Source organism: Zophobas morio, unplaced genomic scaffold (assembly GCF_036711695.1).
Source record: "Zophobas morio isolate AGI-343-1 ecotype UQ-CSIRO unplaced genomic scaffold, CSIRO_AGI_Zmor_V1 ptg000004l, whole genome shotgun sequence".
Taxonomy (NCBI): Eukaryota; Metazoa; Arthropoda; class Insecta; order Coleoptera; family Tenebrionidae; genus Zophobas; species Zophobas morio.
The window spans coordinates 532,456-553,767 of record NW_026972109.1 but is presented as its reverse complement, the minus strand read 5'-3'; the positions used below and the strand labels follow the sequence as shown (position 1 = coordinate 553,767).

At 35.7% G+C, this 21,312-nt stretch overlaps 6 protein-coding genes and 1 pseudogene across 7 annotated transcripts in view; 6 read left to right on the top strand and 1 right to left on the bottom strand.

Annotated features, from left to right (window-relative positions):
- LOC135136734 (serine/threonine-protein phosphatase 6 regulatory ankyrin repeat subunit A) overlaps positions 1-2,827 on the bottom strand; it is a 28,141-nt gene extending 25,314 nt beyond the window's left edge. Inside the window, exon 1 of the mRNA XM_064066185.1 lies at positions 2,475-2,827. Coding sequence (XP_063922255.1) covers positions 2,475-2,559 — 85 coding nt within the window. The 5' untranslated portion in view covers positions 2,560-2,827. The remainder of the gene's footprint in view (positions 1-2,474) is intronic.
- Positions 2,828-4,299: 1,472 nt separating this feature from the next.
- LOC135136668 (medium-chain acyl-CoA ligase ACSF2, mitochondrial) lies at positions 4,300-6,542 on the top strand. The gene is made up of 7 exons (XM_064066069.1): positions 4,300-4,462; positions 4,505-5,044; positions 5,092-5,209; positions 5,260-5,504; positions 5,552-5,717; positions 5,764-6,020; positions 6,074-6,542. Exons 1-7 carry the CDS (start codon positions 4,407-4,409, stop codon positions 6,438-6,440), a joined length of 1,749 nt encoding a protein of 582 aa, XP_063922139.1. The 5' UTR covers positions 4,300-4,406; the 3' UTR covers positions 6,441-6,542.
- A 78-nt stretch (positions 6,543-6,620) lies between these two features.
- On the top strand, positions 6,621-8,915 carry LOC135136658 (medium-chain acyl-CoA ligase ACSF2, mitochondrial-like). 2 transcript variants are annotated; one of them, XM_064066057.1, is made up of 9 exons: positions 6,621-6,755; positions 6,810-7,116; positions 7,164-7,384; positions 7,442-7,559; positions 7,611-7,855; positions 7,904-8,069; positions 8,118-8,371; positions 8,420-8,561; positions 8,619-8,915. In XM_064066057.1, the coding sequence occupies exons 1-9, from the start codon at positions 6,712-6,714 to the stop codon at positions 8,844-8,846; spliced, it is 1,725 nt and encodes a 574-aa protein (XP_063922127.1). In that variant the 5' UTR covers positions 6,621-6,711; the 3' UTR covers positions 8,847-8,915. The 2 variants fall into 2 exon arrangements, with proteins under 2 accessions (XP_063922127.1, XP_063922118.1); XM_064066048.1 differs by having other exon boundaries at positions 8,118-8,561.
- Positions 8,916-9,445: 530 nt separating this feature from the next.
- LOC135133895 (medium-chain acyl-CoA ligase ACSF2, mitochondrial-like) lies at positions 9,446-11,662 on the top strand. Its single transcript, XM_064062435.1, has 9 exons — positions 9,446-9,565; positions 9,621-9,930; positions 9,979-10,199; positions 10,247-10,364; positions 10,410-10,654; positions 10,706-10,871; positions 10,919-11,154; positions 11,206-11,347; positions 11,402-11,662. The coding sequence occupies exons 1-9, from the start codon at positions 9,522-9,524 to the stop codon at positions 11,633-11,635; spliced, it is 1,716 nt and encodes a 571-aa protein (XP_063918505.1). The 5' UTR covers positions 9,446-9,521; the 3' UTR covers positions 11,636-11,662.
- A 338-nt stretch (positions 11,663-12,000) lies between these two features.
- LOC135133553 (medium-chain acyl-CoA ligase ACSF2, mitochondrial-like) lies at positions 12,001-14,591 on the top strand (annotated as a pseudogene).
- Positions 14,592-15,421: 830 nt separating this feature from the next.
- LOC135133543 (medium-chain acyl-CoA ligase ACSF2, mitochondrial-like) lies at positions 15,422-17,563 on the top strand. The gene is made up of 9 exons (XM_064061998.1): positions 15,422-15,465; positions 15,516-15,813; positions 15,862-16,082; positions 16,146-16,263; positions 16,317-16,561; positions 16,610-16,775; positions 16,824-17,080; positions 17,133-17,274; positions 17,336-17,563. Exons 1-9 carry the CDS (start codon positions 15,422-15,424, stop codon positions 17,561-17,563), a joined length of 1,719 nt encoding a protein of 572 aa, XP_063918068.1.
- A 362-nt stretch (positions 17,564-17,925) lies between these two features.
- LOC135133534 (medium-chain acyl-CoA ligase ACSF2, mitochondrial-like) lies at positions 17,926-20,018 on the top strand. The gene is made up of 8 exons (XM_064061987.1): positions 17,926-17,969; positions 18,020-18,326; positions 18,375-18,722; positions 18,776-19,020; positions 19,070-19,235; positions 19,285-19,541; positions 19,591-19,732; positions 19,791-20,018. The coding sequence occupies exons 1-8, from the start codon at positions 17,926-17,928 to the stop codon at positions 20,016-20,018; spliced, it is 1,737 nt and encodes a 578-aa protein (XP_063918057.1).
- The last annotated feature ends 1,294 nt before the right edge of the window (positions 20,019-21,312 follow it).

Below are 21,312 nucleotides of genomic sequence, written 5' to 3'. Positions count from 1 at the left end.
GTTTCTTCTATAAAAAATTATTTCATCGATTTCAGCAGTTTAGTGCCTTTGAATGACGAATTTCGATTGAAATTTGCTATTTTGATTTTTTAAATATATTTAGTACAATTGATTAGAATTTTGGAAATATTTACGAAATTGCTAGTTTCAGTTAAATTAGAATTCTATTAGTTGTATTTAAAAAAGATATTTTATCTCATTGTATCCATATACAGTATGGAAATAGTTACTTCGATTGACGTTTTTTGGTACCTTTGAATTACATTTTGGGGAATTTACCAAGTAATTGAACAGTCTTCTTTTTAGTATATCTATAGAGTGTCAGGTTAGATCAGGTTAAGTAGGATCAGATTTTAAAAATAATGTTATTGCGATTTTTTTGTGAACCATTGTTTTGCTAAAAAAATTGAAAAAAAAAGGAATAACGTGGCAACGTCGCCTCATACTTTCAAAAATAAACTATGATTATAAATCCTACGAAGCGGATAATAGTAATATGTTAAAATATGTAGAATGTTCTATTTAAAAGAACTTAATTGTGTCCTATATCTCAAAAACGAAACACTTTGTATAGTCGACAGTACTTTTAATTTATGCTATTCAAAAAGCCATAGAACTTTAGTCTGTGTTTGTTTTTTCATCTCTCTGTAATAATTAATGAGATATCGAAGACCGCACACTTAGTGATCCACACTGTATATAAAAAAATTGCTTCTTTTAAAAAAATGTGAGTTTCTTCTATAAAAAATTATTTCATCGATTTCAGCAGTTTAGTGCTTTTGAATGACGAATTTCGATTGAAATTTGCTATTTTGATTTTTTAAATATACTTAGTACAATTGATTAGAATTTTGGAAATATTTACGAAATTATTAGTTTCAATTAAATTAGAATTCTATTAGTTGTATTTAAAAAAGATATTTTATGTCATTGTATCCACATACAGTATGGAAATAGTTATTTCGACTGACGTTTTTTGGTACTTTTGAATTGCATTTTGGGGATTTACCAAGTAATTGAACAGTCTTGTTTTTAATGTATCTGTGGTGTATCAGGTCAGGTGAAATCTTAAAAATGAGTTATTGCGATTTTTTTATGAACCCTCGATTTGTTAAAAAATATTTAAAAAATGGGAACAACGCCGCAACGTCGCATCGTAATTTCAAAATTAAATTAGATTATAAAGCCTACGAAGCGGCTAATAAGGATATGTTAAAATATGTAGGGTATTCTACATAAAAAGAAACTAAATTGTGTACTATGCCTCGAAAATAAAACACTCTGTACAATCGAAAATAATTTTAATGTATGCTATTCAAAAGCCGTACAACTTAAGTCTTTGTTTTTTTTTTGGTCTGTAATAAGTAAAGAGCTATGGAGGACCGCACCCTTAATGACTCACCATGTATATAAAAAGTATGCTGCCTAAAAAAAATTGGGGTTGCTTGTATCAAACATTATTTGATCAATTTCAGCAGTTTTTCCAAATTTTGAATAACCAATTTTCATTCCGATTTGATATTTTGATTTTTTACATATAGTACAATTAATTACAATTTTGGAAATATTTACCGAATTGCTACTTTCGATTAAATTAGAATCCTATTAATTCTATATGATAAACATATTTTATCACGTTGTATACATATACAGTATAGAAATAGTTTTTTCGATTGACGTTTTTTTTTTTGGTACTTTTGAATTGCATTTTGGGGATTTACCAAGTAATTAAACAGTGTTGTTGTTAATATATCCATGGTGTGTCAGGTCAGGTGAGATCTTAAAAATGAGTTATTGCAATTTTTTTCTGAACCCTTGATTTGCTAAAAAATATCAAAAAAATGGAAACAACCCGGCAACGTCGCATCATAATTTTAAAAATAAATTACGATTATAAAGCCTACGAAGCGGCTAATAAACATATGTTAGAATATGTAGGGTATTCTACATAAAGAAACTAAATTGTGTCCTATATCTCGAAAATAAAACACTCTGTATAATCGAAAATAATTTTAATGTATGCTATTCAAAAGCCGTACAACTTCAGTCTTTGATTTTTTTTCTGTTTCTATGGCTACAAGCACAGGAATATGTTATTTCATAAAATTTAAATAACATTTACCAAGCAAAATTTTGAGGTGACGTCATCAAATTGTTGATGGGGATGATTAGACCCATTTTGGTTATTGTTTTACGATCTACACGATATACCTAAGATAGACATAAAATCTCACAATAATCGGTCTTTTGGACAGACAGACAGACAGACGGAAACGGGAGACCTATTTTTTCGTTCCCTAAGATGCATGAAACGTCGAGGAAACATAAAACAAATTTATAATTCAGAATTTCTAGTACATTTTTTAACCAGCTCAATATTTGTAAATTTCTGATGCCCTGTATTTATTATTTGAATTTTAAATTCCAGTTTTTAATAGTCCACGAATTAACGAAAAAATCAAAAGCACTCCTACCTTTATTATTTTGGTCTTTGTTCTCGTCATTTTTCTCCTTGGGAGGCCCCTTCCCGCCCCCCTTTTTTCCGCCAGCTTGCGACATACCGCTATGTAATCATGATAATTTTCAAAAACTTCCAAATCAAAAAACTGTTTTTTCCCTTAAACGCCAAACTCACAACCAACATAACTACGCCAACCCGAACTTCCACATCCCCTTACTTCTTCTTCTTATGAATTTTTTTAACAAGAAACGAGACGATAATTTGCAGACATTTCACGATAATATCGCCCGAAGACAGCATATTTCAGCCACCGCCACGATATTCGCCCGTTTCCGACTCGCCGGTGGCGGCAACCACCACTTTATCTTCTTAATGTTCTTTATCAAACTAGCGGTGTTTTGAAGAAATCTCAGCTGAAAGCTGAAACATTAGCTCATTCTTGGCCAATCGCGACGCAGAAACCCCCACCACAACCCCTCGCGAGGGTGTTGCGATTCAGCATTTCAGCGCTGAAAAGCTCGCAGACACATTGACCTACTGAAATAATACTCTAAATTAGGGGGCATAGATTAAGTTCCCCTAATTCCACCACAAAACTAGTTTATGCTTACGTGGCCATCATTACGATTAGCGAAAATAGTTTCACTTGTCACACAAACCCCATTGCATTTTGAGTTATAGATTTTATGCAAATGGCCGAAGCGACACAAATAAAACGAAACACGTCAGGAATATTTTTATGACCGGGAATAGGTGTTTTTGAAATAATAAATCATGAAGTGGACGCTTTCGCAGCGCTTTTTTAATTAGCAGGAATATAGTCGACTCATTACTGAAAAAAAACTACCATCTAGAATTATGGGGTGTTTATTAATATTAATACCCAGAATGGTGCAAGATTTTTTTTGCATACATTACACCCTTTGACGTCCACTTGTTTACTCGAATTCTCTTTTTAATGGTTTGTTTGAAAAGTTTTAGCGCTTTTAATTCGACCAATCGCGAGTCGGTAAAGTCGAGTGCGTGTTTAACGTCCGCACGCGATTTCCGGCGGCGGTTCCGGTCAACCACGGCCTTCTGCGACCGACAACATTCACCAATAAACCCAAGAATCAAGACAAAAATGATAATGGTAGATTGGCTTTTTTGTGGAGGGGCGCCGCCTACGGGACGGATCGATGGACTTCAGGGCCTATTTTTGACGGTAAAAATAGCTACATTTAAGATTTTACAAGGAGATAGCGCCACGAAAATAAAACTGTGCTCAAAAGTTTGAGGGTAAATTGCAGTGGCGGTGGATCCTCAAAACTCGTGGTACCTGTCAAAAGTAGCTAAAAATATCGTAACTGATGTCGAAAATCTTTACTTATCTGATAAAAATTGACTTTAGTGGGAAATATTTTTTTGTTAGGTAGAGTTTTAACCAAAATTAGGGAACCATATGGACCCATTTGAGTGCTGACGTATTGGCACTATGTTATAAATCTTGTGTCTACTCTCACGATTACCAAACTTCACAAAACTTAATTAGTTATACCGGCGCAGTAATCCTGTAAAAACAGTGAACAGTACATAACAAGCACGAAATGAATAGCAGTATAATCCTAATGCGCTGGAGATAGCGATTTCAATAAAAACATTATTTTGGTAATCGCAGGATGTAGATAATAAAAAAATACGAAAAAACAATTTACATATTTTTTTACAATACAAAGAAAAACAATCAATTGGAACTATAATTGAATGCATACAACCAATAAAGCATTCATCGCTCCCAGTATTTATCGTCCACTGGAATCCTCCAAGTATATAGTACTCATTATCACCAGATTCACAAGGTTAACCATTATCGGGCAACATTATCTCAGCAAACAATTAACAACTGTCTAATATAATTCTCTCTACTTTTTTATAACCCGCATTTTCACTCCATTCATTCCTAACCATGCTTCACGGGATCAGTGTCCGAAACCCTCCGTCAAAATTCTTCGTCAAAAAAATGTAAGTACTGTTACAACAGTGTCATTCTAACCCCAAATCAAGTATCAATTTCAGAAAATGTAGCTCCTTTTCGACTAAACTCAGCTACAAACACCACCTAGGTGAAGAACCTCTGCGTCACATCACAATCGGAACACTATTGGAAGAGTCAGAATCGAAATTCGGCGACCGAAACGCTGTCATATCGCGAGACCAAAAAAAATCTTTGACTTTCAGCCAAGTCTTAGTCGAAGCTGATAAGTTAGCAGCTGGTTTGAAATCCCTCGGCCTGGAAAAAAATGACCGTGTGGGGATTTGGGCGCCAAATTTGGTAGAATGGTACGTCACGAAAATGGCTTGTGCGAGAGCAGGCCTAATCATGGTGGGTCTAAATCCCGCCTACCAACCAACCGAGATGGAGTATTGCATCAACAAAGTAAAAATAAAAGCGCTAGTGTGTGCAGACAAATTTAGAAAACAAGACTTTTACGAGCATTTGGTGACTTTGGCGCCCGAGTTACCGAAGACTGAACCCGGAAAGCTGAGAAATAGTAGAATTCCGTCGCTCCAAACGGTAATTACGACGAGCGAAGACACGAAAAAGTAACTATTGTATAGTAAATCGTACAAAAGTTAGAGTTTAATTTCAGAGGTACGTACAACTTCAACGAGGTACAAGACTTTGGTACTAACGATGGTGTTGCCAATATTAAGAAGTATCAGAGTTGTATCAGTCCTGATGATCCGTGTAACTTACAATTTACTTCAGTGAGTGTCTAAATTGTCACAAAGCAGATGATATTGTTGTTTCCATTTAGGGTACCACCGGGAAACCCAAAGCCGCCCTAACCTCTCACTTTATGTACGTCAATAATGGTTACTACGTTGGAAAACGGAACGAATTGGGTCGTAAGCACCACACTATTTGTGTCCAAGTACCACTGTTCCACGCCTATGGCACTATTATCACAGTCATGGCAGCACTAAACCACGGCAGCACTTTAGTACTACCAACCGCGGGCTACAACCCCGATAAAAGTCTGGACGCCATCAAAGAAGAGAAGTAATCGCTTCAAACTTTTTTACCCTTGGCCACTATAAATGTTCTAGATGTACCATCATCCACGGTACTCCAACCATGTACGTAGATCTAGTCCACAGACAAGAAGAGCGCAAAGAAGACATCTCCCCTGAAATCGCGTTATCAGGAGGGGCGTTGTGCGCACCCCACTTATTCAAAAAAATGTTAACAGTACTGAACGTGAAAAAAGTCAAAGTATGAAGTCAAAACTGTGTTTCAACTTTTCAGTTTCAAATTCTAGTCAGTTTATGGTCTCACAGAAACGACTGCTGTTGTATTCCATTCGTTGTGGGGCGAATCTGAAGTAAAAGCCGTGTCGACGGTGGGACACGTCGGCGAACACCTTGAGGTCAAAATCGTCGACAAAGACAACAATGTGGTACCGTGTGGTACGGCTGGCGAGTTGTGTGTTAGAGGTTATTGCACGATGTTAGGCTATTGGGACGATGTAGACAAAACCAAAGAAATGATAGGGGACGACATGTGGTTGAAAACGGGGTACTACTTATATTAATTTTTGTAAAAACGTTCGTCTAAGTTCGTGTTTCCAGTGATCAGTTTATTTTAGAAGAAAACGGCTACGGGAGAGTCGTTGGAAGGCTCAAAGAGATGATCATCCGAGGCGGGGAAAATATCTTCCCGAAAGAGATTGAAGAGTTCTTAAATTCGCATCCGCACGTTTTGGAAACACAAGTGATCGGTCTACCCCACGAAAGACTGGGTGAAGAGGTGTGCGCTTGCATTCGAGTCAAACCAGGCACGACTTTAACTCAAGAGGACGTGAAAGAATTTTGCAGAGGAAAATTGTCGCACTTCAAGGTACCATCGAAGATCAAAATCTTGGAGCAGTTTCCGAAGACGACGTCGGGGAAAATCCAGAAGTTTAAGCTGCTGCAGACTGTCCTTGATTCCTCATGACGAACAATTATAGCCATTCCTAAGAGACTTTTTTATTGTTTATATTCAGTTTTGTACTTTGAAATCCATATCTAGTAAATGAAAAAATAGAACCACGAATAATATTTACCTATTATTTGTAGTAAAAATATGCAAATGGTTTGCCTTGAAATGATAACATTGTTGCGATATTGTGGTCATTTGTTAAGCAGGTTATAACATTCATTATCTACCCTTTCCTAAAAACCTTTAGGACGATATATATACAATTGACATCAGTGCACAAGTCAAAATGTTTGCCAAAAGTACCACTCTGAAAACAATTAAAACAACAATGTGAGTTTTTTGAAACCACTTTCATTTTTGTGATCGTACTTGTAACATTTTTAGAAAATGTGCCCTATATTCCACAAAGCCCAGTTATATTCACAAACTTGGTGACCAACCTTTGAAATATATCACAATCGGGCAACTTTTACAAGAAACAGCTTCCAAATTTGGCGACCGAAAAGCCGTTATTTCAGTACATCAGAACGAATTTCTCACGTTTTCTGAGCTTCTACAAAAAGCTGATAAATTGGCAGCGACTTTAAAAAATTTAAATTTAGAAAAAGGTGATCGCTTGGGACTCTGGGTTCCTAATTTGGTTGAATGGTACGTCACGAAAATGGCAAGTGCAAGGGCTGGTTTGATTACGGTTAGCAAAATAACCATCTGTTGCAACTTCAAACCACGCTTTTTTAGGTGTGCTTAAACCCTGTTCTTGAAGCTCCGGAAATAGAGTACTGTGTTAATAAAACGGGAATAAAGGCTTTAGTGTGTGCTGATGAATTTAAGCACCACGATTATTACGAATCTCTGTTGAGTATAGCCCCAGAATTGGAAAATTGTGACCCTGGAAAGCTTAAAAGCACGAAAGTACCGTCACTTAAAACCGTGATTCGCATTGGCGAGGAAAATAAACGGTACCTTGTAACGACTACGAGAATTGTAATTTAACTAGTTAACAATCGATTTTCTAGCGGTACTTACAATTTTGGCGAAATTTTGGACCGTGCGAATAGTAGTGAAGTTGCCAATATAGCGAAATTGCAACACATGATTAGTCCAGATGATGGCTGCAGCCTCTATTTCACTTCAGTACTATTTCCTAGTCATTCTGTTAAATATTTGTTCCACGAATCATTTCAGGGTACTACCGGAAAACCCAAAGTTGCTTTAACCACCCACTTCAAACTGGTAAACAGTGCATTCTTCACAGGAAAGCGGCTACAATTATCGTCCAAACACCATAAACTATGTGCACAGGTACCACTTTTCCATATTTATGGTACTGTCGTTGGCATTATGGCTGCGTTAAATCACGCTAGTACTATAGTTTTGCCAACAAACGGGTACCAACCCAGTAAAACTTTGGACGCAATCAAAAACGAAAAGTACTCACTCTCACACTGTGGAGTACCTTATAATTTTTGAAAATTCAGGTGTACGGTGATCTATGGAACCCCCACGATGTATACTGACTTAATTCAAATTCAAGAAAAACGTACAGATCCTATAGCTGCAGAGATAGCTGTGATAGGTGGTGCTCCAGTCACACCATATTTGATTCAACAGATCTCAGAAACTTTAAATGTGACTAAAGTTCATGTAAGTTAATTCTTTACTCTTCTATGTGGGTTAGTTTTTGTGTCTCAGCCGATGTATGGGATAACAGAATGTAGTGGAGCAGTGTTCGAATCAGTACCAACTGAGTCTGAAACGAATCACGCACCTGTGGAATACGTAGAAGACCATTTCGAAGTTAAAGTAATTAATGAAAGTGGTGGTGTGGTACCTTTCGGTACTGCTGGTGAACTGTGCGTGAAAAGTTACAGTACCATGGTAGGTTATTGGGAAGACGAAGAAAAAACCAACGAAATATTAGGGAGAGATGGTTGGCTCAAAACTGGGTCTGTTTCGTTTCTCAATTGTATTGTAATTAAAGTTTGCTTTATTAGAGACCAGTTCATTCTGGAGGAAGATGGAAGCGGGAGAGTTGTAGGGAGATTAAAAGATGTGATCATTCGTGGAGGACAAAATATTTTTCCCAAAGAAATCGAAGAATTTTTGGTCACACATCCGAATATTCTAGATGTACAAGTGGGTGTACTTATTCATAAAGGAGACACTAGATAGTTAAATTATCAATTTTTTTAGGTAATAGGTACACCACATACAAGGCTGGGGGAGGAAGTTTGTGCCTGTATAACAATTAAACCCCAGTCACATTTAACACTAGAAGACATCGCAACTTTCTGTAAAGGAAAACTGGCGTATTTTAAAATTCCCTCAAGAATGGAAATCTTCGATAATTTTCCTAAAACGGTTTCAGGGAAAATTCAGAAATTCAAGCTTAAAGAAATCCTATCAGAAAAAAATCTTTGAAGATAGACACTTTTGGTTTTGTTAAATTTTCTGTTAGCAAAATATTCGTTAATAAAAATGTAAAAATTGTGATAATTTTTTTCTGATTTCCCATATCATACGACGGAAAGTCTAAATAGGAACCTCGATTGAATATCGCAATAATTAGTTTTAGATGCTCGCAATGTCAACGGGTTCAAAGGTCCAAAATCACTTTTATCCATTAGATAAGTGCAGCAACAACATGCGAAGGCTTTGTTTTATGGCAGTATTGTTATCAGTGGCGGTCCGTCGAGGTGGGCATAGTGGGTCGTTTTTTTAGTGTCAGTACAGTCATTGCACATATAATATCTCCAAAAATAAATAATGGCCTTGTTTTTTCCTCGTGTTTATCGCAGCCATTTTCAAAATTTTATAGGAATGTTATAGACCATTTCGTCGTTGGAATTAATCTACATATAAAGTGGCTTTGTATTCCATTTTAATGAGGCTTTAAATAACCAAAATGTTATTTTTTGTTTCACTTAAAATTTTAATTTTACTGAGTCCTCAGCGAAAATTTCCACGAGCCGCCACTGATTAGCTTGTTGTGTCGTACTTGTTAAACGGGTCATAACATTCATTATCTACCCTCACCGTAAGCTACCAACATTAATAAAACTTATATTCACAGTTGAAATCAGCACACAATTAAACATGTTTTCAAAAAGAGTCATTCTGAAAACACTTCACACAGCGAAGTGAGTTCGTTGAAACCGCACTTTAGATTTTCATCAACAGTTTTTACATTTTTAGAAAATATAATACCCCATATTCCACGAAACCTAGCTACATACACAAAATTGGTGACCAGCCGTTAAAATATATCACAATCGGGCGACTTTTGGAACAAACGGCTCAGAAATTCGGTGAACGAAAAGCCGTCGTTTCAGTCCACCAGAACCAATTTTTGACGTTCTCTGAACTGTTACACAAAGCTGATAAGTTGGCAGCGAGTTTCAGACTATTAAATTTGGAAAAAAATGACCGCCTGGGAATCTGGGCTCCGAATTTAGTGGAATGGTACGTCACGAAAATGGCATGTGCAAGAGCTGGTTTGATTGGGGTTAGAAAATAAATCAAATCTGCAACTTCAATCATTTCTGGTTTGTAGGTATGCTTGAATCCCGTTTCTGAAGCTCCGGAAATACAATATTGTGTTAATAAAACCGGAATAAAAGCCTTAGTGTGTGCTGATAAATTCAAACACTATGACTATTACGAGTCTCTGTTGACTATAGTACCAGAAATGGAAAAGTGCGACCCTGGGAAAATTAAAAGTACTCAAGTGCCTTCTCTAAAAACCGTCATTATTATGGGCGACAAAAATAAATGGTACTATTCAACAAGAAATAGTCGTTTTAATAATCAATTTTTCCTAGTGGTACTTACAATTTTCACGAAATTTTGGACCTAGCGACTAGTAATGACGTGGCTAATGTACAAAAATTGCAAGACTATATTAGTCCAGATGACGGCTGCAGCCTCCATTTCACTTCAGTAAGACCTCCTCAAGTGTAAATATTCACCCAAAAATAATTTCAGGGAACCACAGGAAAACCAAAAGCGGCTTTAACCAACCACTTCAAAATGGTAAATACTGGCTTCATAACCGGAAAACGACTAGACTTATCACACAAACACCACACGCTTTGTGTGCAAGTTCCACTATTTCACATCTTTGGTACCATCGTTGGTTTCATGGTTGCATTAAACCACGCCAGTACTATAGTTTTACCCTCAAACGCGTACCAACCCAGCAAAACTTTGGACGCAATCAAAAACGAAAAGTATTTAACTACCACACCAATAGATCGTGTTTATAGTTTTTGAAAATTCAGGTGCACGGTGATTTATGGTACTCCCACGATGTTTACCGACTTAATCGAAACTCAAGAAAAACGTAAAGATGCTATATCTGCAGAGGCAGTTTTGATAGGTGGTGCCCCAATCGCACCATATCTGATGGAACAGATTTCAAAAACTTTGAATGTATCGAGGGTCCATGTAAGTTACTTCTTTGCTTCTCTACAAGCTTTAACTTTGTGTCTTAGTCGGCCTATGGGTTAACAGAATGTAGTGGAATAATGTTCGAGTCAGTACCAACATCGCATCTGAAACACGTACATGAACATATTGAGGTTAAAGTAGTAGATGAAAGTGGTTGTGTGGTACCTTTTGGTACTCCTGGTGAGTTGTGCGTACGAAGTTACAGCAACATGTTGGGTTATTGGAACGACGAAGAAAAAACGAAAGAAATGATAGGAACAGACGGTTGGCTAAAAACTGGGTTTGTTGTTTACTACTTATTTATTACTATTTATTTTATTTTAATTATCAGAGACCTGTTCATTCTCGAGGAAGACGGAAGTGGGAAAGTAGCAGGGAGAATAAAAGATATGATCATACGAGGAGGAGAGAATATTTCTCCGAAAGAAATCGAAGAATTTTTGGTCACCCATCCAAGTGTGGTAGAAGTACAGGTCAGTTATGGTGTTTTTGTAAAAGGTAAACGAATTAACAGTCTTTGTTTTTAGATAATCGGTACACCACACCAAAGGCTGGGAGAAGAAGTTTGTGCATGTGTGAGACTCAAACCTCAGTCGAATTTAACACTTGACGACATCGCAACTTTCTGTAAAGCAAAGTTGGCGTATTTTAAAATTCCCACGAGGATGGAAATTTTCGATAATTTTCCGCGGACGCTTTCAGGGAAAATTCAGAAATTTAAGCTCCGAGAAATGCTAGCAGAAAAAAGCTGTGAAGATTGATTAGTAAAATAAATAAACTTTACACTTTTGGTTTATTTAATTTTGTTACCATAATAATCATTAATAGATTGTAAAAAAGGCAATGGAACTGACGACTATGCAAAATTTTGAAAAAACGTCATCAATTGTTGGTGGGGATTGTAACTTCCAACAAAAAAAAAGAGAACAAAAAACCAAAGGTTCATGATAAATAGTAGCGATTAGGCAGAACAGAAAACATGAAAATCCTTTACAACATGTGTCTGTTTGAGGTTTCATTTAAATGATAATATTGTTATCGTGTGTTGTTTACTACTTGTTTGTTACGTAACATAATATAAATTATTGCGTGACACTCGATTCGCCGAAGGAACATAATTTACGAGATGATAAATATTTTGTTTCCACTATCAGTGCGGCTTTTTGCTTTGGGTAATTATTTAAAACATTGTCTAGCCATTTCGAAGACAAAACAAATTACATCCATCATCGATCCATCGAGAGGAGTCGTGTAAATTTGACTTATTGAGAAATAAATTGTTGAGTTTTTCCCACGCCGATTTTATTCACCGATCAACGTAACAATACTTTTTTCAGTATAATCAACAAGAATTAAACTAATTATTATAACTAAATAAGCTTTCTAATGAGCAACGCCATAATATTGTTTCGTTCCCAACGTCTTAATCACTATTTCATGTAAATTTAAAATATGTAAAGGTAACCAACAGCGTCAAGGATGTTATTATAAACTGAAATAGTCAACTTACCTACTTGCGACATCTTAATGTCTATATTAATAAACACGTGACATGTAAATGCCCCTGATAACTAAGTATTTCATATTTAATGTCAGGCCGTTGACAATCAAGTCATTTCCATTATCTACCTCTGCCTACTTACTATGTGACACTTTGAAACTAAAATTTTGCAAACTCTACCATGCCTTCCACAAATCCCAGTTACATACACAAAATATATTACTAATTAGACAACTACTAGAAGAAGCGTCTAACAAATTCGGGGCAAGAAAAATCGTGATTTCGGTACACCAGAATAGATTTTTGACGTTCTCCGAGCTTTTACAAAAGGCGATAAGCTGGCAGCGGGTTTCAAAATATTAAATTTGGAAAAAAATGATCGCTTGGGAATATGGGCTCCAAATTTACTGGAGTGGTACATCACATATACCGCATGTGCAAGAGCTGGTTTAATTGCGGTTAGCACAAAAAACACGTCTGGTACTTCAAACAATTTTATTTTTTAGGTGTGCTTAAATCCGGTTTATGAAGCTCCGGAAATGGAGTACTGTGTTAACAAAACTGGAATAAAAGCTTTGGTGTGTGCCGATAAGTTTAAACACCACGATTATTACGAAACTCTGTTAGCTATAGCGCCAGAATTGCAACATTGCGATCCTGGAAAACTTGAAAGTAAAAAAGTACCATCTCTTAAAATCGTCATTCGCATCAGTGAGGATGTAAAAAGGTACTTAGTAACGAGATACACGAGATACCTCAAAAATTTCACTAACAGTACTATTGTTTCTAGAGGTACTTACAATTTTCACGAACTTTTAAACCTAGCGGATCCTAGTGAAGTCGCTAATATACAAAAATTGCAACACAGTATCAGTCCAGATGATGGCTGCAGTCTCTACATGACTTCAGTCAGGTTTCTTTTATATTTTGAACGACAAGTACTTATGCAACGACATTTCAGGGTACTACCGGAAAACCAAAAGCCGCCTTAACCACTCACTTCAAAATGGTGAACAATGGTTTCGTGACAGGAAAAAGAATGGAATTATCGAGCAAACATCACACACTTTGTGTACAAGTACCACTTTTCCATATTTTTGGTTCTGTTTCTGGAATCATAGCATCGTTAACTTACGGCAGTACTATGGTTTTACCAACGGACGGTTATCAACCCGATAAAACTTTGGACGCACTCAAAAACCAAAAGTATATCATCATCATACATCCAGTACGGTTTTAATGTAGACAATTTAGGTGTACGATGATTATGGGTACTCCGACGATGTATATAGACTTAATTGAAGTTCAAGAAAAACGTAAAGAGCCTATATGTCTAGAGATAGGCCTGTTAGGTTCAGCCCCAAGCACACCACATCTGCTACAACAGATTATAACAACTTTAAATATATCTAAACTTTTTGTAAGTTCAGTACTTTCCCGTCCACATGATTCAATTTTTTTGTCTTAGTCGGTCTATGGACTAACGGAATGTTGTGGATCTGTGCTGCAATCGCTACCAACGAAAACTAAAGAAAAAAATCCAGTGCTTGTGAATTACGTGCAGGAAGATTTTGAGGCTAAAGTAGTAGACGAACATGGTGATGTGGTACCTTTTGGTACTCCTGGTGAACTGTGCGTACGTGGTTATGCTAACATGGTGGGATACTGGGAAGACAAAGAAAAAACAAACGAAATGTTAGGAAAAGATGGTTGGCTGAAAACTGGGTTTGTTTATCTTTTCCCAATTTTACTATAGTCTTATAATCTGCTTTATTAGAGACCAGTTCGTTCTTGAAGAAGATGGAACTGGTCAAGTGGTCGGGAGGTTAAAAGATATGATTATACGAGGAGGAGAAAATGTTTTTCCGAAAGAAATCGAAGAACTTTTGATCACACATCCAAATATTTTGGAAATATATGTATGTTATGATTACATATACGTATATAAAAAAGGAAACTAATTTGACTTATTGTTTTTAGGTGATAGGGACACCACATAAAAGACTAGGTGAAGAAGTCTGCGCATGTGCAAGAATCAAACCACAATCAAATTTAACTCTTGAAGACCTGGTCACTTTATGTAAAGGAAGGTTGGCGTATTTCAAAATTCCCACGAGACTGGAAGTGCTCGATAATTTTCCTCGAACATCTTTAGGGAAAATACAAAAATTCAAACTTAAAGAATTGCTATATGAAAAAAATCTTTGAAGATTAAATCACCCTCAAAAAAGTATTTAAAACATGGGGACTCTGTTTGTGGTTTCGGCAACATTCGACTATCAGTGGCTTATCTTTGTAAGACAATATATTTGATTGATAGTTTATATTGGTGTTTTGCAAATAAATAATTCATTTCCTGTAATGTAATTAAATTAGCTTCCAAGTTTCTAAACGGATATAAACACGAAACGTGGACTTAGTGGGCAGTGGGTTTGCATCTAGAGTCTTTACGGCTATCTAACAGTTCTGAGTTTATGGTTTCTTGGAAAAATGAGTTTGTATCAATGCAAAATTTAGCGGAGCAGCCGTTAACAAACCACTCTATTCTTTGATTTTTCGATGTATGGTTGACGTGAGTGACACCTTATTTAGAATTACTTATACAGAATGACTCAAAAAAATTAATAATTGGGCAATTATTACTAATAAGTAGCCATAACATTGACTTGCTTGCAAATATCTTAACAAATGTTACACGCATGTCAAAGCCGCATACTTAAAAACGTAACTCATGAGTGATAAGTGGATTGAAATACGTCAATGATACTTAAAAAAATATATTTTTTGCAGTTTTTTTTTGAAAATATAGTGTTGTTGTTTTGAATTTTCAACATATCGTCTTTCAACATTACAACTCCATTTGCGAATTATTTTTATTGTAGCAATACACTGATTTTCCATTTACAAATTGATTTATGGTAAATGCATCCCACAAGTGTAGCTTGCGTGACGACAAGCTTTTTACACCCACACTTTGCGTCCACTTACGACATTGCAAGTCAATGAAAAAGATCAAAACGTAACTAATTACAGCAAATCAGCAAAAATGTTTTCGAAAGGCGACTTTTCCAAGAGCTTTGAATCAACAAAGTGAGCTTATGACATTGAAAGCTACATTTTCACCAACAAAACATTTTCAGAAAATTTTGTACAAAGCCCAGTTATATACACAAAATTGGTGAACAGCCCTTACGATATATCACAATTGGACAACTACTAGAAGAAGCGTCTAAGAAATTTGGGGCACGAAAAACCGTCATTTCAGTACACCAGAATGGATTTTTGACGTTCTCTGAGCTTTTACAAAAGGCCGATAAGCTGGCAGCGGGTTTCAAAATATTAAATTTGGAAAAGAATGATCGCTTGGGAATATGGGCTCCAAATTTACTGGAATGGTACATCACATATATCGCATGTGCAAGAGCTGGTTTAATTGCGGTTAGTAAAAAAAACGTATTTGGTACTTCAAAAAATTTTATTTTTTAGGTGTGCTTAAATCCGGTTTATGAAGCTCCGGAAATAGAGTACTGTGTTAACAAAACTGGAATAAAAGCTTTGGTGTGTGCTGATAAGTTTAAACACCACGATTATTACGAAACTTTGTTAGCTCTAGTTCCAGAATTGGAAAGTTGCGAGCTTGGAAAACTTGAAAGCAAAAAAGTACCATCTCTTAAAATCGTCATTCGCATCAGTAAGGATGTAAAAAGGTACTTAGTAACGAGATACACGAGATACTTAAAATTTTTCACTAACAGTACTATTGCTTCTAGAGGTACTTACAATTTTCACGAACTTTTAAACCTAGCGAATCCTAGTAAAGTCGCTAATATACAAAAATTGCAACACAGTATCAGTCCAGATGATGGCTGCAGTCTCTACATGACTTCAGTCAGGTTTCTTTTATATTTTGAACGACAAGTACTTATGCAACGACATTTCAGGGTACTACCGGAAAACCAAAAGCCGCCTTAACCACTCACTTCAAAATGGTGAACAATGGATTCGTGACAGGAAAAAGAATGGAATTATGGAGCAAACATCACACACTTTGTGTACAAGTACCACTTTTCCATATTTTTGGTTCTGTTTCTGGTATCATAGCATCGCTAACTTACGGCAGTACTATGGTTTTACCGACAGACGGTTATCAACCCGATAAAACTTTGGACGCACTCAAAAACGAAAAGTATATCACCATGGTACACACAGTACTTTTCTAATGTTGACAATTTAGGTGTACGATGATTATGGGAACTCCGACGATGTACATAGACTTAATTGAAGTTCAAGAAAAACGTAAAGAACCTATATGTTTAGAGATAGCCCTGTTAGGTTCAGCCCCAAGCACACCACATCTGCTACAACAGATTATTTCAACTTTAAATATATCTAAACTTTTTGTAAGTTCAGTACTTTCTCGTCCACATGATTCAATTTTTTTGTCTTAGTCGGTCTATGGTCTAACGGAATGTTGTGGATCGGTGCTGCAATCGCTACCAACCAAAACTAAAGAAAAAAATCCAGTGCTTGTGAATTACGTGCAGGAAGATTTTGAGGCCAAAGTAGTAGACGAACATGGTGATGTGGTACCTTTTGGTACTCCTGGTGAACTGTGCGTACGTGGTTATGCTAACATGGTGGGATACTGGGAAGACAAAGAAAAAACAAACGAAATGTTAGGAAAAGATGGTTGGCTGAAAACTGGGTTTGTTTATCTTTTCCCAATTTTACTATAGTCTTATAATCTGCTTTATTAGAGACCAGTTCGTTCTTGAAGAAGATGGAACTGGTCAAGTCGTCGGGAGGTTAAAAGATATGATTATAAGAGGAGGAGAAAATGTTTTTCCGAAAGAAATCGAAGAACTTTTGATCACACATCCAAATATTTTGGAAATATATGTATGTTATGATTACATATACGTGTATAAAAAAGGAAACTAATTTGACTTATTGTTTTTAGGTGATAGGGACACCACATAAAAGACTAGGTGAAGAAGTCTGCGCATGTGCAAGAATCAAACCACAATCTAATTTAACTCTTGAAGACCTGGTCACTTTATGTAAAGGGAAGTTGGCGTACTTCAAAATTCCCACGAGACTGGAAGTGCTCGATAATTTTCCTCGAACATCTTTAGGGAAAATACAGAAATTCAAACTTAGAGAAATGCTGTCTGAAAAAAATCGTTGAAGATGAATGCAAACACAAAAAAATATTTTAAAACGTAGAGATAATGTTGGTGGTTGATGGTTTATAGTGGTCTTTTGTTATTTACAAGTGATTATTTCAAATTCCGGTTTTTAAATTGTTGTTCCATGACACATACACATAAGTAAACAATGATAATATAAACATAAACAAATAAAATAAACGATGGTTTTGTGTTTTTGTAATCCTTAATGGGGAATTGTACAAGGTAAATCTGATAAGTTCTAACAAGATGTTCCTTGAGATGTTTTTTTTTTAATAGTTATTCTTAAGCAGTTAACTTAAAAGTATAGTTTCATTGTTTCGAATATTATAAACATTAACACAACAGTAAATCAGTTAAAATGTTTTCAAAGAGCGACTTTTCGCAAAGTCTAGAAACACCTAAGTGAGCTACATGAAACTGAAAGTAACACTTTTTTGAAAAAAACATTTCAGAAAATTTTGCACAAATTCGACTAAGCCCAGTTACTTACACAAAATTGGCGAACAGCCTTTAAAATATATCACGATCGGACAACTTTTGCAAGACACGGCGGACAAATTTGGTGAAAGAAAGGCGGTCATTTCGGTACATCAGAACAAATTTCTGACATTCTCTGAACTTTTAGAGAAAGCCGACAAACTGGCAGCAGCTTTCAAAATATTAAATTTGGAGAAAAACGACCGTGTGGGAATATGGGCTCCTAATTTATTGGAGTGGTATATAACGATGATGGCATGTGCAAGAGCTGGTTTGATTGGGGTTAGGCAAAAAAGAAATCTGTTCCCTCAAGCAATTTTTGTTTTTTAGGTATACTTAAACCCGGTTTTTGAAGCTCCGGAGATCGAATACTGTATCAATAAAACCCAAATAAAAGTTGTGGTGTGTGGTGATAAATTTAAACACCACAATTATTACGAGACTTTGTTAGCTATAGCTCCAGAACTGCAAAAGTGCGACCCTGGAAAACTTGAAAGTAAAAAAGTACCATCCCTTAAAACCGTCATTCAAATCAACGAAGACAGTCCGGTTTATTCTAGCGGTACTTACAATTTTCACGAAATTTTGAACCTAGCGAGTAGTACCGAAATCGCTAATATACAAAAAATGCAACTGAGTATCAGTCCAGATGATGGTTGCAGCCTCCATTTCACTTCAGTGAGGTTTTTGTTTTATTTGAAACTACAAGTACTTATATCACGTCACTTCAGGGTACCACAGGACAACCCAAAGCGGCTTTAGCAACCCATTTCAAAATGGTAAATAATGGATTCTTGATAGGAAAAAGAATGGAATTTTCTGCAAAGCGTCACACAATTTGCATGCAGGCACCTCTTTTTCATGTTTTTGGTACTATTGTTAGTATCATGACGGCAGTGAACCACGCAAGTACTATAGTTTTACCAACAGACGGTTACCAACCCGATAAAACTTTGGATGCTCTCAAGAACGAGAAGTATATCACTGTCATAAGTATAGAGTACTTTTGTATGTTGAAAATTCAGGTGTACGGTGATTTATGGTACTCCTACGATGTACTTCGACCTCATTGAAACTCAAGAAAGACGTAAAGAAGTCATATTTGCAGACATAGCGTTCATAGGTGCTGCCTCCAGCTCACCATATCTGCTAGAACAGATTTTAAAAACCTTACATATATATAAGTTTCATGTAAGTTAACTGATTGTATTTTCGTAGTGCCTCAGTTTATGTGTTTCAGTCGGCTTATGGGCTGACAGAATGTACTGCATCAGTGTTTCAAACAGTACCAACAGAATTTAATGGAAACTCTCCAACAATGGTGAATTACATACAAGAACACGTTGAGGCTAAAGTAATAAACGCAAATGGTGATATGGTACCTTTTGGTACTTCTGGTGAACTGTGCGTACGATGTTATAGCAACATGCTAGGTTACTGGGCAGACGAAGAAAAAACGAACGAAATTTTAGGAAAGGACGGATGGCTCAAAACTGGGTTTGTTCTGATATTACCTTGTTTTCTTGATAATGTAAATCTTTGTTAAAGACCAGTTCATTCTTGAAGAAGATGGAAGTGGAAAAGTTGTTGGTAGACTAAAAGATATGATTTTACGAGGAGGAGAAAGTATTTTTCCCAAAGAAATCGAAGAAGTTTTGATCACCCATCCTAATATTTTGGAAGTACAAGTAAATTATGATAATATAATAGAAAGAAGGACACTCGATTAATTGTTATTGTTTTTAGGTAGTCGGTACACCACATCAAAGACTGGGAGAAGAAGTCTGCGCGTGTGTGAGAATTAAACCACAATCAAATTTAACACTTCAAGACGTAGTAACTTTCTGTAAAGGAAAGTTCGCGTATTTCAAAATTCCCACGAGAATGGAAATTTTCGACGATTTTCCTCGAACAGCTTCAGGGAAAGTTCAGAAATTTAAGCTTATAGAAATGCTGACTGAAAGAAACCTTTGAATATGGATGCATCCACAGATATGGTTTTTGTGGTTTAGCTTTATTAACAAAATATATTAATATAATAATTTATAAAAGAGTTTGTGGGGTACATTGTCATTAACACGAGAAATAAATTCAAAGAAATATGTTTTAATACATTTAGTCCGTATGAATTAAAGTCCCAGAAAAGATTGTGTTCAAAGTTAATAACTTAGGGTAAACACCCAGACGTAAATAATGTATTATAAGTAAATAATTACCTGATATTAGACAAGAATGATAATAGGATAATAATAATAAAATAATTGGTTGAAAGTTATTTCAACAGAACTTCCCTCGCCTCTGAAGTGCAGCCTGATAAATCCCACTTTTTCAATTTTTGGTTCCCTCAAATTTTTCATTTACAAATTTTTAATTTTTCTTTTTCTTTTTCTTTTCTACAATTCTGCGATATCTCTTCGAATTTTCATTTATAAGTCTTCCAGTTTACCGATTTTCCTACTTTCGAACGTCAATTTTTAGATTTTCTAATTTTTCGATCTGAAATTGCACGAATTTTGAATTTTTTTTTTAATTTTTACTTTTTTCAATTTTTCATTTTTTCGGTTTTTCGAGAAAAACGTGGCTTACATTAGAAGTACAGTCCAAAATTATTGAATAATATATTGACACTATATGTTTTATTATATCTCTTAATCTTTGTGCCAAAAAATTGTTGAAAGAAAACTATATACATAAGGAAAAAAAAATGAAAATTAAGATCTCAATTGTGATGAGTTTTTCATTCCTGATTAGACCGAGGGGCGGAGTTTAATTGTAACATCGAAATTTCTCTAGAAAATTCTACCCTTTTAAAAACATGTTACATGTGGTAATTTCTTGTAGAGAAATACGAAATTTGCAACTAGCCTTCACCCTTCAACTCAAGATGAATAAAAAATTCATCACAATTGAGAAGGGGTGGGTGGGCGGGGTTTATATTTTGTACATTTTTTCTTAATATACGACGTTTTTTTTGCCAAAAAAAAAACTGAAAACATGTTAACTATCTTGTTGTTGAAAGAAAACTCTATATATTAAAAATTCATTACAATTGAGAAGGGGTGGGTGGGTGGGGCTTATTTTTTGTACATTTTTTCTAAATTTACAAAGTCTTTTTTGCCAACAAGAAACTGAAAACATGTTAACTCTCCTGCTGTTGAAAGAAAACTCTATATATATAAAAAAAAACACAAAAATTAAACACCACCCACCCGCCCCGATATCAATTGTGATGAAACTTTCATTAGTTGTTAGACCGAGGAGGGGAGTG